The 15,655-nt window shown below is 44.8% G+C and overlaps 1 protein-coding gene across 4 annotated transcripts in view; it reads right to left on the bottom strand.

Moving 5' to 3' along the window:
• cers6 (ceramide synthase 6) overlaps positions 1 to 15,655 on the bottom strand; it is a 332,569-nt gene that overhangs the window by 83,898 nt on the left and 233,016 nt on the right. For all 4 annotated transcript variants that reach the window (XM_078552321.1, XM_078552320.1, XM_078552318.1 and 1 more), the window contains exon 5: positions 13,124 to 13,174. In XM_078552321.1, coding sequence (XP_078408447.1) covers positions 13,124 to 13,174 — 51 coding nt within the window. The remainder of the gene's footprint in view (positions 1 to 13,123; positions 13,175 to 15,655) is intronic.

The following is a 15,655-nucleotide window of genomic DNA, read 5'->3' as shown; positions in this document are numbered from 1 at the left end:
TGAAAGAGCTCTTCAAAGTACTTGTGTTGAGAGGTGACTTCACACACTTTGGAGGTGTCGTCTACAATTTGAAGGTTTGATCTGCTGAATTTTGGAGCTCTGATCTCTGGGTGTAGCTGTGTTATTTTGGACCTCAGATGAGGACCAAGGTGACCAGCAGAAGCAGCAGGACCTGCACAAACAACAGCCTGCTGCTCAGAGATCTTCAGCTCCGAAGGAGACTGGGCATGAGCAGATAGGTGCAGCATGCCTGAGGCCATTACCAGCACACTTGAGATGTGAGTCACCAGGTGAACATCCAGCTCATTGCCAAACCAAAGTTTGAGCATCTAAGCTGGTACAGGGCATGCATTAGTCCTGTGATGGTCCAGAGCGTATGACTTCCTCTGGAGAATTATCAATGCTGTCCATGATGTGAACCACCACCTGTGGGATGTGTGAAGGCCCCATGGGAGATATAAGATGTCAATGAGTATTATCAAGGTAAGACTGCTTGAAATTATCAAATTATCTGCACATCATCATATTTCACTCACTGTTGACATCAAGTCAACATGATTGTGTTGTATGCTCTGCTGCACTTGTTAGCTGTGAGAGCCACTTGCAGTTCTCTGTCTCTCCTCTGTGTTCTGTACTCTCCTCTCCTGCAGGGAGGGAAAGAAGAGGAATATGAGAGAGTAATGGCATGTGTTCACCCAATAGATGCAGAACATTTGTTGACAATGAGGAATAGGCATGATATTGCATAAGGGTGAGGGTCAGAGTCAATGGTGAATGGTCAGATGAGAATGTGAGTAAGTGCATTGACAGAGAGGGCTGAGTATACATGCAAGGTAAGTTGGTGTGAGGAGTGATGTGCTTTTGAAGGCTGAGTGAGGGGGTTGAGCTGACATGCACAGCAGGGTGTTGGTGAATATGCCGTGGTAATCACCTTTCCTACACTACTTTGGTCATTGAACCACTTTTTGTATCGCATCCAAGAGCATTGCACCATGATTCTGCTGCCAACCTATGCTGCAACCACTGCCTATGCCTCCTCAGTGCCCTCAGCTGGCTTCTTCCTCCTGTTGCTGGGGAACAGCATTTCGATGCAGGCCCTCACAGTCTGGAGCAGCAAATCCAGGGAGGCTTCACTATAATGGGCTACAGCCTTGGACCTTTTAGATTCCATTCAGGCATAAAAGTGTCTTTGGCTCCTGATCCCAAATTCCTTCAAATTGTATGTTTGGGCTGTCCCTTTAAATAGTGGAGTTGAAATCACATCATGCAGATCTTCCTGCAGGCACATATTGATCAGGAATCTGGAAATCATATGGTAATGCAGTGAATGTTCAAAAAGCCACCACAGTGTCTTCCACGTTTTTTGTATGTTCCCGGACCCTGACACCTACTACGTCGTAAACATAAAATTGCTCTGCTCATGTCAGGTCTCCCACCACCCCTCACTCCTGGTCTATTCCATAATATAATCTGAAGTGACCCTGAACAGCCCCAATGGAAATAATGGGTGGGGGGGTGCAGAACTATGCATCAGCCAGAGGGCTATTTTAGAGAATGCAGACAATGCACAACTGGGTGGAATAGTTAAATTTGAGGAAACAGCAGCTCATTTTCTACAAAATGAATTGGACAAAATGTGTAATTGGAGTCAAACATTAACAGAGGAAGTTTAATACGAACAGATGTGAGGCATTACATTAGGGCCGAAGAAATGAGCAATATTGGTACTCCAGGAACATGTTAAAATTGCTAAAGATGGAACTAATAGAGAACAAGGAACTTTGGTAGATTGAATGCTTGATATTTCCTCCAAATGCAAAGCAACAATCAACAAAATGAACAGACTTCTGAACTATGTAGCCAATAGCCAGATGCTCAAACTGCACAGTGCTATGGTCTGATTACATCTTGAGTACTCTGTCCAGTTCTAGTGATATAAGGTAGATATTCCAATACTGGTGATATAACAGTACATAGAAGAACATGAGGCTGATCTCTAGTATTACATATTGAAGTTATGAGGAAAAACTGGAGAATCTTAAGGATGTCAGTCTTGAAAATAAGTCTCTGAAATGTAATCTCAGAGGTATACAAGGCAGTCACTGGTATGGAGGTAAGCAAATCCGGAAGATCATTTTAAACTAAAATGCAGCAATAGAACAAGGGCCCAGATTCAAACAGTATACATTTAGGATTGATTATCATAAAATCCTTTACACAAAAGGGCCTAAATTTGAAAATGAGAGCAAAGTGATCACTATATTTCAGTTGTCCACCTGTTCTCATGGGCACACAGGCCACGCTAAATTTGTCCCTGTGTCTGTTTAGCATGAAATCAGTGAGCTGCCAGTGATCTTCACTAACAGTTCTCCTAACAGAGGAGGTATTGGAAATCGAACATCAAAAGCATAAGCTAAAGAGGAGGTGCGCTGAGGCTACAAACATTTTCATCTGAAAATTCTTAAAGTTTTTCTGAAGATGCAACTAGTAGGTGAGATAAAGGGGTGCTATGTTCTCCTTTTCTTTGACATAAATGTAGCAAACATGCACAATGATTGGTGGGTTCTTTATTTGAAGACTATATACAGATAGAGTTAACTGGGAGATTATTATACATGCATCTCACTCCTAGGCCTACTGCTGATAGTCTGACTACAAGTCATGGGACTACTACATCATATCCTGTTGATTGACAGCAGTTTAAGATACACACCCTCAAAGGTGCACGCACATCATATTACAATACCTTCTTTTTCTCTAAGGTTTACCCTTAAAGAATCAAACTATTTACATGGCAGAAAAAGAAAATAACATTTTGTTTGCATGTACACAAAGCAATAAATTTACAAGTTTCTGCTTATCCATCCAGCTTTTGTTATGAGGACCTTTGCTGAAGGCTGCTGTTCATTTTCAGAATGCTGGTCAGTGTTGCTTTGTTTGTGTTGTGTCTTAAATCGTGTTCTAGTCGCAATATGACTTCTGATTGTGGTATTGTTCTGATTTGGCATCTGTTTCGTCGCACTGTCATGCCATTTGGTGTTCGTACTTGATATAATTTTGGTTCTGGGTATATGCTGACGATTTCTCCTGAATTGCAGGTGCCATCAGTTGGGTGATGTACTCAAATTTTCTGCCCAAAGTTCAGGTTGGGTAATTCGTTACCTGCATGCCAGTCATGGGCATCTTTCATTTTCCCCTGTTTTTTGAGTAGTTCATCATGTACTCCTGGGAATATCAATGGGTGATGTCTCGGGAGGTCTATCTGCACTTGCCTGCTGAATAGTAATTTTGCAGTATAAAATTTACAAATTCAGAATGGGTTCAAACATTGTCGTGCAGTCTGTTGGCTGATGATCTGCACTGTAGAATTAGGTGACTTTTCCTAGTGTAAAAATGGGGTTTTCGATGGTGCTTCCTGGGGTCTCCCGTCTTCGCCATTGTCTTGACGATACCATGTATGGTGACCAATGACAGGTCCTTGCATGCCAGTAGGCCTGCAATCGCTAGACCCGTGGTGTCCACAACATAAAATATCTGGAGTGACCAGGGTGAGTTTTTGTAATGATACTTGAGTGTATGGGTCCCAGGTATTGAATCTCCAAGCCATTGTATGCGGTGAGTTTGGCTTTGATTGGTTGAATCATCGCTGCCACTTCTGTGGATTCATACATTTCATTGTACAAAATGGAGGGATGTTTGCACCTGCACCAGTATCCAGTTTTGCATACAGATTATGCTGATCCTTCATCTGTGGACATATCATCTGGATAGTGGCAAAGGTTTCTGTTGGTATCACTGTGCCAATACATTCTTTGATGTTCACCGTGCTGAATGTCCGACCACCTTATGCATCGATGGTGTAGTCATCCTTATCACTTGAATATACAGCTTGGCTAGCCATTTTGTGGATCTTGTCTTTACGCTGCTTGGTACACAGTCTTGGTTAGTTAGAATGCTGTACCTATCTGGTCTCTTGCTGTGGCTTCTCATGATGTCGAACCACTTATTTTGGCCTTTGTTTTCTGCATTGGTGCTTCCAATGTCCCCTGGTGCCACACTCCTTGTATACAGTGTTAAAAGCTGGGCATTTTCTTGCTGCATGTATGAAGCCAATGACCTGCACTGCATACTAGGATTACATGCATTGGCTATTATGCCAATGGTAGATGAATTATGCATCGCCTGTAGATTCTATCTACCCATTAGTATGACTTTGTACTTGTGTACATTTTGCATTATTGCTTCCAAGGTGTAACCTTTGGATTGGTCCAAGGTGAGTTTTTGAAATGCTTCCATTGCGGTAGATGTTATCACCAGCTCGATTATTCTGTTGGCTAGCTCTGCTGCTGTGAAGTTGTAATCACCCCACTGCCTCACCTTGTCTCTGCATTTACTTATGGTTTGGTCAATGGTCTGTGACAGTTGTTGCCTAAAGGGCATGAATTCCAGAGGGTGTATTCAGAAGTTGAGCTTCACTTATTGATCTTCGAGTGTTGACTATATTTTGTTCAGATTTTTCACATGGTTGTCGGACAGATCCGATGTGTTCAGTCTGTGGAGGCCTTCATTGCCTAGCATTTTTTTATTCCACTGGTTTGTTTATCTGGTTCTGAAATATTGAGGTCCAGGGAACACAGCTCAATGTGTTGTCGCAAATTTAAATAGAAGATCCGTTGCTTTCCAATTGAATTGGAAATTTTGTGGTCATCTTTTAGCTTTTTTCAGGATTTCTGACGCTCTCCGGAACTTTTTACAGCTACTCAAGTTTCCTCCAGTGCTTTTAGAGTAAATTTAACTCTCAGTTAGGAATGTGTGAGGTCATGCACTTTGGTAGGAAGAATCAAAAGGCAGGATATTATGTAAATGGAGAGAGACTCCAAAAAAGTGCAGCACAGAGGAGTCTGGGTGTTCTTGTGCATGAAATACAAAAAGTTAGCATGCAAGTGCAGCTAGTAATTAAGAAGGCAAATGGAATTTTAGCCTGTATTGCTAGGGGGTTGGAGTTTAAAATTAGGGAAGTCTTGTTACAACTGTACAAGGCGTTGATGAGGCCAAACCTGGAGTACTGTGTACAGTTTTGGTCCCTGTATTTAAGAAAGGATATACTGGCATTGGAGGCAGTTCAAAAGAGATTCACTAGGCTGATTCCTGGGATGAAGTGGTTGACGTATAGAGAACGGCTAAACAGGTTAGGCCTTTATTCATTAGAGTTTAGAAGAATGGGGGGTAATCTTATTGAAACGTACAAGATTCTGAGGGGGCTTGACAGGGTAGATGTTGAGAAGATGTTTCCACTAGTGGGGGGAATCTCGAACCAGGGGACATAGTTACAGAATAAGGGGACACTCATTTAATACTGAGATGCGAAATAATTTCTTCTCTCAGAAGGTGGTGAATGTCTGGAATTCTCTACCACAGAGAGTTGCAGAAGCTAGATCACTGAAAGTATTTAAAGAGGTAGATAGATTTTGAAATATCGGGGAGTTGAGGGCTATGAGGAGCTGCCACGAAAGAGGAGTTGAGGCCTGGGGCAGGTCAGCCATGATCTTATTGAATGACGGGGCAGGCTTGAAGTGCTGAATGGCCTACTCCTGCTCCTACTCCGGCGGGTGCGGGCGTGTGAGCAGCTGATTGCCATCCGCGATCGGCTGGGCGCCACCATTTTACATGGGCGGTTCAATTAAGGCCCGCCCTACGTGACGCGCATCCGGAAGCGCTGAGCGCACAGAGCTGCCTCAGGGAGATTAGTTTAAGTTCTAAAATTTTTAATAAAGAGAAAAAAAATTGAAGACATGTCCCCTCATGTCACATGAGCTGGGACACGTCAATGAACTTTAATGAAAACATTTATTTAATTTATAGACACTTCATGAAACCCCATCCCGCCCGTGGATGAGGTTTCATGATAAATGTAAAGGCTGCCTGGGCTCAGTTAATTACTTTAATTAATTTTTAAGTGGCCTTAATAGGCCTTTGACAGCTGACTCCGCTGCGCACCTGCCGAACTGAAGATCAGAATGATGTGTGGTGACATCGGGACGCAAGCGCGACCCAAAGATTCTGCCCTATGTTATTATGAGTTACAGTACCTTTAGTGGCTATTGCCTCAGCCGGTCATAGGGTGCTGCTTGACAGCAATGCTGACGCTGTTGAGCACTTTCTGAATTTTCCTGGTTTAATTCTAAGGGCAGGAATGTCTGAGATTTGCATAAAGTGCAATAGCTGACAGAAAAGAGGATTGTTTTACCCGCCGGCAGCAATGGCGGATTTCGTGTCGTATTGTCCCATTCCTGGCATGACTAACCTCATTAACAATGCATTCATGGGGAACACGCTGGATTGATGGCAGGCGGGCTTGGATTTGCCTGCCATGCAGTGACCTCAGCACTTCCTTGCTCCAGGCACCTTATTTAAAGTGCACCAGAGCATAGCTTACTTCATGTCTTCAGACCAGGACTGCTCCAAGTGACAGATGGCCCCGAAAGCAAAGAAGACAGCAGCGCCCAAATTTAGTGACGCCTCTCTGGGACACCTGCTGGATGCAGTGGAAGACAACTGCAATGTCCTCTACCCCGGCTCCTGCTGCAGCAGGTCCACCGGAGTACCAATTCGACCTGGAAGGCAGTGGTCAGTCCCACTGGAGCACAGAGGTCAGCCATCCAGTGTAGGTAGAGGATGGATGCTCTCATCCGTTACTCTTCTCATCACTCTCAACTCACACTCACAAACCCATCACACATCCACAGGGACCTCACACTTCAAGGGACAACACCACTAACTCTCACACACACCCTCACCTCTCCCTTATATATCATCTGGAGCTCACGGCCTCATCCGGTCCATGACTCCACTCACCACACAAACATTCCACGCAGTGCCATGCGTCCTATTCACACTCTCTCCATCCGTTTTCATGCAGGAGAAGCTGGCTCACAGCAGCAGGGAGAGGTCCCAGACCAGGGGTGAAGTGACCCACATTAGACCCCTCTCTCACTTTGAGGAGCATGCCATCACGCTGACTGGTGAAGACATGGACCATGCATGCAGTGACTGTGAGGTCAGTGGCAAACACCCACATGATAATCCTACTACGCGCCACATCATCCCTCTTTCTGTGAATGCTCTCTCTCCTGTTTTTGACTCTGCTGCTATGCACTAATTATCTCTACTTTTGTTCACAGGGATCTCTGCCAAGTGACCAACACCCTCAGCCAGACAGTCCCTCAGCTCCATCCAGCTGCTCACCTCCAGCCAAGATGACACCTCCCCCATTGAAGAGCTCGAAATAAGCAGCCTGGAAGACCTGTCACAGCACATACCCACACCCTCCACCAGCACAGAGACACACACCTCGGTGGGACCTAGATCTAGAGCAGAATTGGGTTCACAATCTGGTGATCACCGCATGGACATGTGTCCACAGCAGGAGCAGGCAGGTTCAGCTGAGCACCCCGGCACTCAGAGGACTGCTGGGGAAGAGGCATCCGTGAGGTTGAGTCAGATGACGAGCCTCTGGATTTGGCCTTCCAACTCATCGTGAAGAGTCAGCAGAAGGCATGGGAACATCATGTACAGCTGTTGGAAGCCCTCAACAGAGTAGCAGGTGAGTTCGAGGAGTGCAAATGCCTGCTCTCTGATGAAGTGGTGCCCACATGTGCACATATGAGGGTCTCCATGGGAAAGATGACGGACGCCATGGCGACCTTGGAACAGCAGAACGCAGAGATGCACACAGACCTGCACTCCATCGTGGTAGCCATGAGTGAGTTTCTGCACTGGCAACGGGAGAGGGAAACGGGGCACTTTAAGGTCTCTCTAGATGCTCCTTCCCCTCAAGGAGTCTAGTCACATCCCTCGGGCACCCGAAGGGAGGAGGAGCAGTAGTTGGACGCCCCAGGGTCATCCACTCAGGAATTTCAGAAGCTGTCCTCTCCCACCCAGCCCCCTTTGTCTGTGACCCCCTCAACCTCGCCCCCTGTAACTGCAGAAGGAGCAACTGGCCCACAGGAGAACAGCCAAAGCAAGGCCTCGGCTCTCCAGAGGACCTGCGCCGAAGTCATCAGAGGCACCAGGGCCAACCATTGCACAGGCTATCTCCACCTCTCCTGTGATGTCAGGGCAGCACCTACAAGGAGTGGTAGACCTAGCAAAGGTAAGAATTTCTGATCACAAGTGGTTGCACAGGTGAGCACATTTTGACACTTTATAATCTGAAAATGTATTCACTTTCACTAAGTAATATGTAATGGTGTCTTTCAGCTTCATTTACAGGCTTCGTGAGTCCTCCCCCTGCATTCCCCACACTCAGCTAACAGTTCAGCTGCATGCAGCCAGACCACGAGTGATTCTGGAGGGAGAAGTGTGTGTGTGGCAGTGCCTTTCGGAGCCTCATGCAAGCACTCTCCCACGCACATGGAGCCTTCCTCCATCACTCTCATCTCACCGTCCTGAGCATGTTCATTGCTGTCTGCTGGGGTTCTTTTTCAGTTGTCCATCTGAGCTGCCCTGCAATGATGGCATTCCCAAGTAGCACCTGTGCCCACCCAACACGAGGCTCCGCTCACTTTTGATTTCAAAAACACAGTTGTAACGTTTCTTCTCAGCTCCCCCATCCTTTCCCCTCCCCCGGTCACCCATGTCCTTTCCCCCATCACTGCTGACCCCCCTGGCATCAACTTCCACCTCCCACTGTCACCTACCAACCAGAACCCTTTTCTTTCTAGGATGTCCAGTTGGACATGCAAATTCTCTACCTTCCCGAGAATCCCACACCAGCCATATTGACCTCCCTGACCTCCTCCTTCCCATCCCCAGGGTCCTCGTCTGCCTCCGAGTCCCCACCAATCCTCACCATCCATTCTACTGCTACCGACACAACCTCACCCTCCCACCCTTCCGGGTCACTCTGCCCCCTCTCATAGTCACCATTCCCTCCTACCATGCCCACCCTCAGTTCGTTCCCCAGGAGGCAGTCATTGACTCCACAGACCCCTCCCTGGCATGTTCACCTGGATATTCCCCCCCACTTACTCACTCCTCCACCCTTAATTCCTCCTCCACTCTTACTCCCTCCCCCCTCCTAACCTCACGCTCCCGACACCTTTGTTACCTCCCTCACAACCTCAACCTCACCCACTCTCCCTACCCCGATACACCCCTTCTCTCCCAGTCAAACCTAGACCTTCCTCTCCCAACCCTGTCCCTCCTGGTACACCTTCCTCTCCCAGTCACAGCTGGACCTTCCTTCCCCCACCCCCTGCCCATCCGTCAGAGCCTATGGCAAAGACCGTGATGTCCCAAAGCACACGCCCAACATCAACAGAGACCTCCCACCTTCCGTGAGCTGCTTCACGGCAGAGCCATGTCCCTGAGAATCCACCCAGCATGCAATGCACATGTTCCCCCAGGGTCCGGTAACTGTAGGGCTCCTTCTGCTCCTCAAATGTCCGCGATGTGAGCAAGGCCCTAACGGTGTCCCGACTTATGCATGACACGCTTGTCGAGACATGTTCTGGGCCCCAGACATGGTCAGTAAATTTGATATGGGGGGATGATTCTGGTGAGCAGGCAAGATGATGAGGAGCAAATGCATTGAAAATAGGCTCCTGGTATTGGACAATGGGAAAGGCGGCCCGCCGTTGACAGGCAGAGATGACGATCACAAACTGGTTTCACGATGGCATAAAACCAGTGTTGGCCTTCACACCATATTGTCCACTCACAGCCGCCATGACACCCGACGCCAACAGGGGTGGAAAATTCCATCCTAAGTTCTACGCACAAAACAGCAGTGATTTTCGTGCAAAATGGAGCTGCCTGCTTCAAAGGGAAAGTGAAACAGTGAGAAAGCTTTTTTACAGTCTCCTTCTAGCTGTTAGGAGCAGCCCTGCGTAACCTGTAACCTCAGCCCTTCTGTTCCCCACTTCTCATCACCCTTCTCGAATTATTGAGAGCACACTTCAGTACCTCCTCGTACTGCTGCTCCCCTTATCTGCAAGTATCTTGTCATCTTGTGCAATTTATTAAACAAATAGGCTTTTCTTTTCAGCCCAGCTTCAGCAGTAATGAATTCTCCTGTCAGTGGCGTTCTACTTAAAATGAAACACCTGCAGTCGGCTATTTAATTTCTGTTCCTGCTTAAACTTCACAGCAGATAAAATTTTACTATCTAAGCTCTCCCAAATGCTAACCCCTTACCAAGACCCAATGCCTACTGGGTGAGCGAGGTGCGATCCCAGATTGGAGTTACAGTGTGTAGAGCCCCTACAAAGCTGCAGAACCCTACATGCAGTGAGTCTGGTTAGTTTTTTCACTTTCCCACCAGCTCTTTTCTTCAGTTGCATATGAAGGATTGAAGCTTGTAAATTTGTTCAGTCAGATCTTCAAAAACCATGCTGCCACCATGTTATGTTCTGCTTGTTTTCGACATGAATATACCAGTTACATACAAGGATATGGGTTCTTTCTTTGAAGATAAGATTATATTCAGATAGATTTACTGGGAGGCTAAGTTTGGTACATCTGATCTCTACCTGCTGCTTACCAACTGCCTACAAGTCATGGGACTTCATATCCTGTTGAGGTGGTAATTATTGACAGCTGTTTATGATGCACTCCCTTAAAGACGCATGCACATCATATCACAACAGAGAGAACCAGTAAATGATTTCCAGAAGGCACTCAAGGTGGTCATATTAAAGCTTAATACACAAGGTAAGGGCTTATGGAGTTGAGGATAATATATTAGCATGGATTGGTTAACAGACAGAAAGTAAAGAGTAGCGATGAATGGGACATTTTCAAGTCAGGATGTGACTAATGGAGTGCTGCAAGAATCAGTGCTGGGGCCTCACCTATTTACAATCTACATTAATGACATGGGAAGAGACTGAGAGTAATGTATCCGGGTTTGCTGTAGGCTGTGAGGAGAACACAAAGAGGCTGCAGAGAGATAGAGACAGGTTACTTGAGTGGGCAGCAAGGTGGCAGATGGAGTATAATGTGAGAAAGTGTGAGGTTATTCACATTAGTAGTAAGAATAGAAAAGCAGTCCTGCATTATACCTGTAACCTCAGTCCTTCTCTTCCCCACTTCCAATCACTCTCCTCGAATGACTGAAGCATATGTTAATATCTCTTTTTGCTACTGCTCCGCTTGTCTGCAATTATCTTGTAATCTTGTGCAATTTATTAAACATATATTAAAATAGAAATTGACAGTTAGGCATTGTAACTGTTAATGGATTGGGCTCATTCCAGGCAAGCTTGAGCTATTGTAAGTAACGTGTATTAGAGGCTGAGACATCCTCTCCATTTTCTTGAATGCAAAGTAGTGTAGCTCTGCTTTGAATGAATTATTAACTCTTATCAGCAAGTGTTGCTATGGAAGTTTTATCAATATGTTATTATTCATGCTTGAAAGGGTACTTAGCTCCTGTTTTATGTACTTTTTAAATATTTTTTCAAAGTGAATCAAACATTGCTACCTTTTTTTCTCTATCATAGTTTTTACTTTGAGTATGTACAGTGTAAGACAGATATTAAGCTAAGTAAAATAAGTAAATAGTGCATACTGCTTAACCAGATAAAGCTCGTACAAGTATTACAAGTCTGCTCAATGTGCACTTTAATATCTTAATTCAAATAATGTACTGCCCCTAGTCATTGTATACCAGCCAAAATTGTAGTCTGGTAAAACATTTAGCTTTCACATTCTGATGTATGTACTGACTAGCAATCGCAGTCTTGGAATTTTTAATGGCCCTTTCGTAAGATGGGGCAGTATCTCATTGCACAGAATGTAATTACTTTAAATTTTATTTTTTTAAAAATTGGCTGTTTCAAAGAATAACAGCTTGAGGAATCTGTTACACTGTCACAACGATGCGCAATAAAAAAAATTACAAATGATCCATGGATGTTGTAATCATAACTTGTTACTGAATTACCAAATAGAGCAGAATTCACGATGGCAGCTCTCTGCTGCAAATATTAGTATAATATCAATGATTTACCATGAAACTTTGCCTATATAGCATATATTCCAGGCACAATAAATGAAATAGCTTACTGGAATGAACTCAGACTCTTGATCAGACCATAAAATAGTAATAAATGATCATTCTCTTTGGTGCTTCCCTGTTTGTTGTTCCCATAAGATTCCGGTAGATGAGTTTATCAAAAGCAAACAATGTTCTGACTCACTGTAAACTGGGACTAAAAAGCTATATTTTTATTACCCTGACCATATACTAGTTGATGAGAGATTATTATCAGTACAGTTGTAAAGCAAAGATTTATAATATGCATGTGAATACGATAAGAGAGGATCAATGTTTGAAATAATGCCAGGGTGAAATAAATGGTGCAAGAGAATGGCAGAAACTGGTCATACTATTTACTAAATCATGTTTCTCAAGTAATAGCTGGGACCATCTGCATTTCATATAGTCTTTCACTTCCTGCCTTTGCGGTTCCCATTCAATGCTGAGAAGGCCAGGGAAAAAAGGAATCCATTCCCAAGGCGATCCTGGGCCACTAGTGGGTTCATTGCCAACAAGAACCATTGCCTCCCTGGTGGTCCTGCCAATCAATGAGGAGCTGCCAGCCTCTAATGGATTCTCAACAGAACCACAACCCTTCCTCGATCAGAAACTGAGTGCCTCTGAACAAAGGACCACCGTGTCCCACCCCACCGGAAAGCTGTAACCCCGACAGGATTGGTATAATCCCAGCGGAACCATCTGAAGTTAGCAATTTAAACTGCATTTTCAAATGGTTCCCAGTGCAGCGCAATTGTCCGGAAGAAGTGTGTGTTTCTGGGCAATTGCCGTGAAAGCCCTTACCTGGGGACTTCCCAGAAGGATTCCCAAGCGTATCTTTGGGGTACCCCGCAATCCGACACTGGGGAGCTCGGAAGTTACGGACCATTATTTATGAACAGGGTTTGCAATAACAAGGCTCTCCCATGATTTTTATACATATATTGCTTCTTTTAAATAAAGGCAGTATAGTTTGTACATAATGCAGAAAAGCTGATGACACTGTTCATGACACTACATCTCAGTTAGCCAATATAACAATGCCTAAAAGAGGTACATGTTGTATGTCAATTAATGTGTTACCTGGTAGGGATAGCTGTACCAACAGTGCCTTGTTTCCCATAACCAAGGAGCCTATGGAAAAAAACAGAATAAATCTTAAGAAACAAAAACAATGCTGCATCAATCTTTGGCCATAAATACATATAATGAGTTGTAAATGTCAATCTCTTAAAAAATCAGGCACAAATCTATGGTAAGGGGGAATGCATGCCTCTTTTTTTCGAACCTTTTTTAAAACTAGACATTTGCCTTACTTGCTTCACTGTCTCCTATTTGAAGAAGTTACTTTGATTCCCCACTTATAGCTCCCATTTGGGTTTCCTGCTAATTATCAAGGTAAGAGATAATTACATTTACTGTGTTTGAGCCGATGGACCCAAACTCCTTAGATAAATGAAACTGCTCTGCAGCATTTACAGCGCAGTCTATTTCATATATTGAGCATTTCCACTTGTTTAAAGATGATTGAATAACATGTCCGCTCAAGTTGTGTAAGTCTAACTCGCTCAAACTGGAGAATCTGTAGCAAGGTCTGGGTTTGGAATGGGAGCAAAAGCGCAAAACAGTATTGAGAAGTAGCCAGAAGTATGGAAAAACATGAAAATCAGCAGGAAATGTGCAGAAAGGAGAAAAGTCCATATTTTCTTGATGCACTTTCATACAAATCTAAAAGCACATGACTGTGAGAGGAAAACATCCTACTGCCATTTCCATATTTATCTGTGCCATTTTTCAGTGCCACATTTTTTTCTTCACCTTGTTTGGAGTGATTTCTATAAATGCTGTTCCACAATCAGTGGCAGGTACAGTAGTGAGGCTGCTGTTTCAACGCCTTCTCCCCATAAAATTAGAATGCTCGCTGCTGCACTACACTCCATCTAGTGGTTCCACCATGAACTGGCACATTGTGTTCAGCAAGCGTTCAGGTGTTCAGGTTCTACTTGAGGCTGGCTTCAAACTCCAAGACTTGCAAATTGTGATTTGAATGAACAATTGATAGAGCTACTGAGTCAAAAAAATGCATTTACAGATTCACTAAAACATTGTTGTAAGGAAAAAAAACTTCTCTTAAGTACATTACAACGTGGCTATTTGCACTTCAAAAGTAATTTATTGGCTGTAAAGCACTTTGAGATGTCTGACGGTCATGAAAAGAGCTATATAAATGCAAGTCTTCCTTTTCTCTTTTTAAATAAGAGGGGGGCCTTACAGCTTTGCACAAAAAGAACCTAGCTGGGTGTCACAGGTTCAGAGTTTTGACTTAAATCCTGAAGCACAGTTAGTCACTCCCATAAACAGTCTTAATATTTTGTCTTTTGGGACATGACCTACTTGTCCAATTTCTAACTATACAATAGCATAACAATAGCATCTCCCTATAACGTGAATCAGATATTCAGATCTTTCATGAAAGCAAAATACCGTGGATGCTGGAAATTGAAAATAAAAACAGAAAACACTGGGCATATTCAGCTGGTCTGACAGTATTTGTGGAGAGAAAAACAGAGATAATGGGCAGAATTTTCTGCCTACCAGGCGGGTGGGCGGGCCCGACCTGATCTCTGGAGGGCGGGGAGCCGATCTCCGCCAGAGAAGCGGGCCCTGCTGCCATTTTAAGTGGGCAGGCCAATTAAGGCCTGCCCAGCATGACGCCCGGCGGGGAGCGCTGCTCCCTGTGCGGGCGGGGAGGATTCCCCAAACGCGAGAGTGCGCTCTTTCGCACATGCGCATGAAAGAACGCACATCTCCCTGAGGCTAAGTGCAGCCTCAGGGAGATCGCTGACAGTTGTATAAACAATAAAAATAGGAAAAAAAAATCCTTAACATGTCCCCCTCATGTGACAATGTCACACGAGATGGGACATATTAATAAATTTCACTAAAACTTTATTCAGCTTTTTAAATCCCTACATGAAACCTCATCCCGTCAATGGATGAGGTTTCATGTTTTTTCTATTCCCCGCCGGGGCTCCTGGCCTGCCCACCAACCTTAAGGTTGGACGGACAGGTCCTTTAATTGTTTTAATGATCCTGTCAATGGCCTCAATTGGCCATTGACAGGTCGGCGGGCCCACAGCTGATTTTGCTGCGGGCCCGCCTTCCTGAAGATTTAAATTGGGTTCCCCCTAACGTCATCCAGTGTCATTTTGCGCGTCGGCGAGTGGGCCCCACCCCCTGCTCATCGACGGCAAAATTCAGCCCAATGTTTCAGGTCAATGACCTTTCATCAGAACTAGGAAAAGTTAGAGATGTAACAGGTTTTGAGCAAATGAAGGGGGTTGGAGAAGGGTGGCAAAAAGAACAAAAGAAAAGGCCTCTGATAGGGTAACAGGGGAGGATGATAGGCTTCCCCTTGTCCTCTACTTCCATCTCAACTTCCATCTCAACAGCCTCTGTAGTCAATGGCCATGTTCTGTTATTTCTATTTTCTCTCCACAAATGCTGTCAGCGTGATGCCACCGCCAAGCACATCCTCCCCTCTCCTCCTCCTTCAGAATTCCAGGGAGTATTCCCTCTGTGACACTCTGGTCCACTCCTCAATCATCTCCAAAG

The sequence above is a fragment of the Cetorhinus maximus genome, chromosome 11 (genome assembly GCF_964194155.1).
Source record: "Cetorhinus maximus chromosome 11, sCetMax3.hap1.1, whole genome shotgun sequence".
In the NCBI taxonomy this organism is placed as follows: domain Eukaryota; kingdom Metazoa; phylum Chordata; class Chondrichthyes; order Lamniformes; family Cetorhinidae; genus Cetorhinus; species Cetorhinus maximus.
This window is presented reverse-complemented; position numbering and strand designations above follow the sequence as displayed.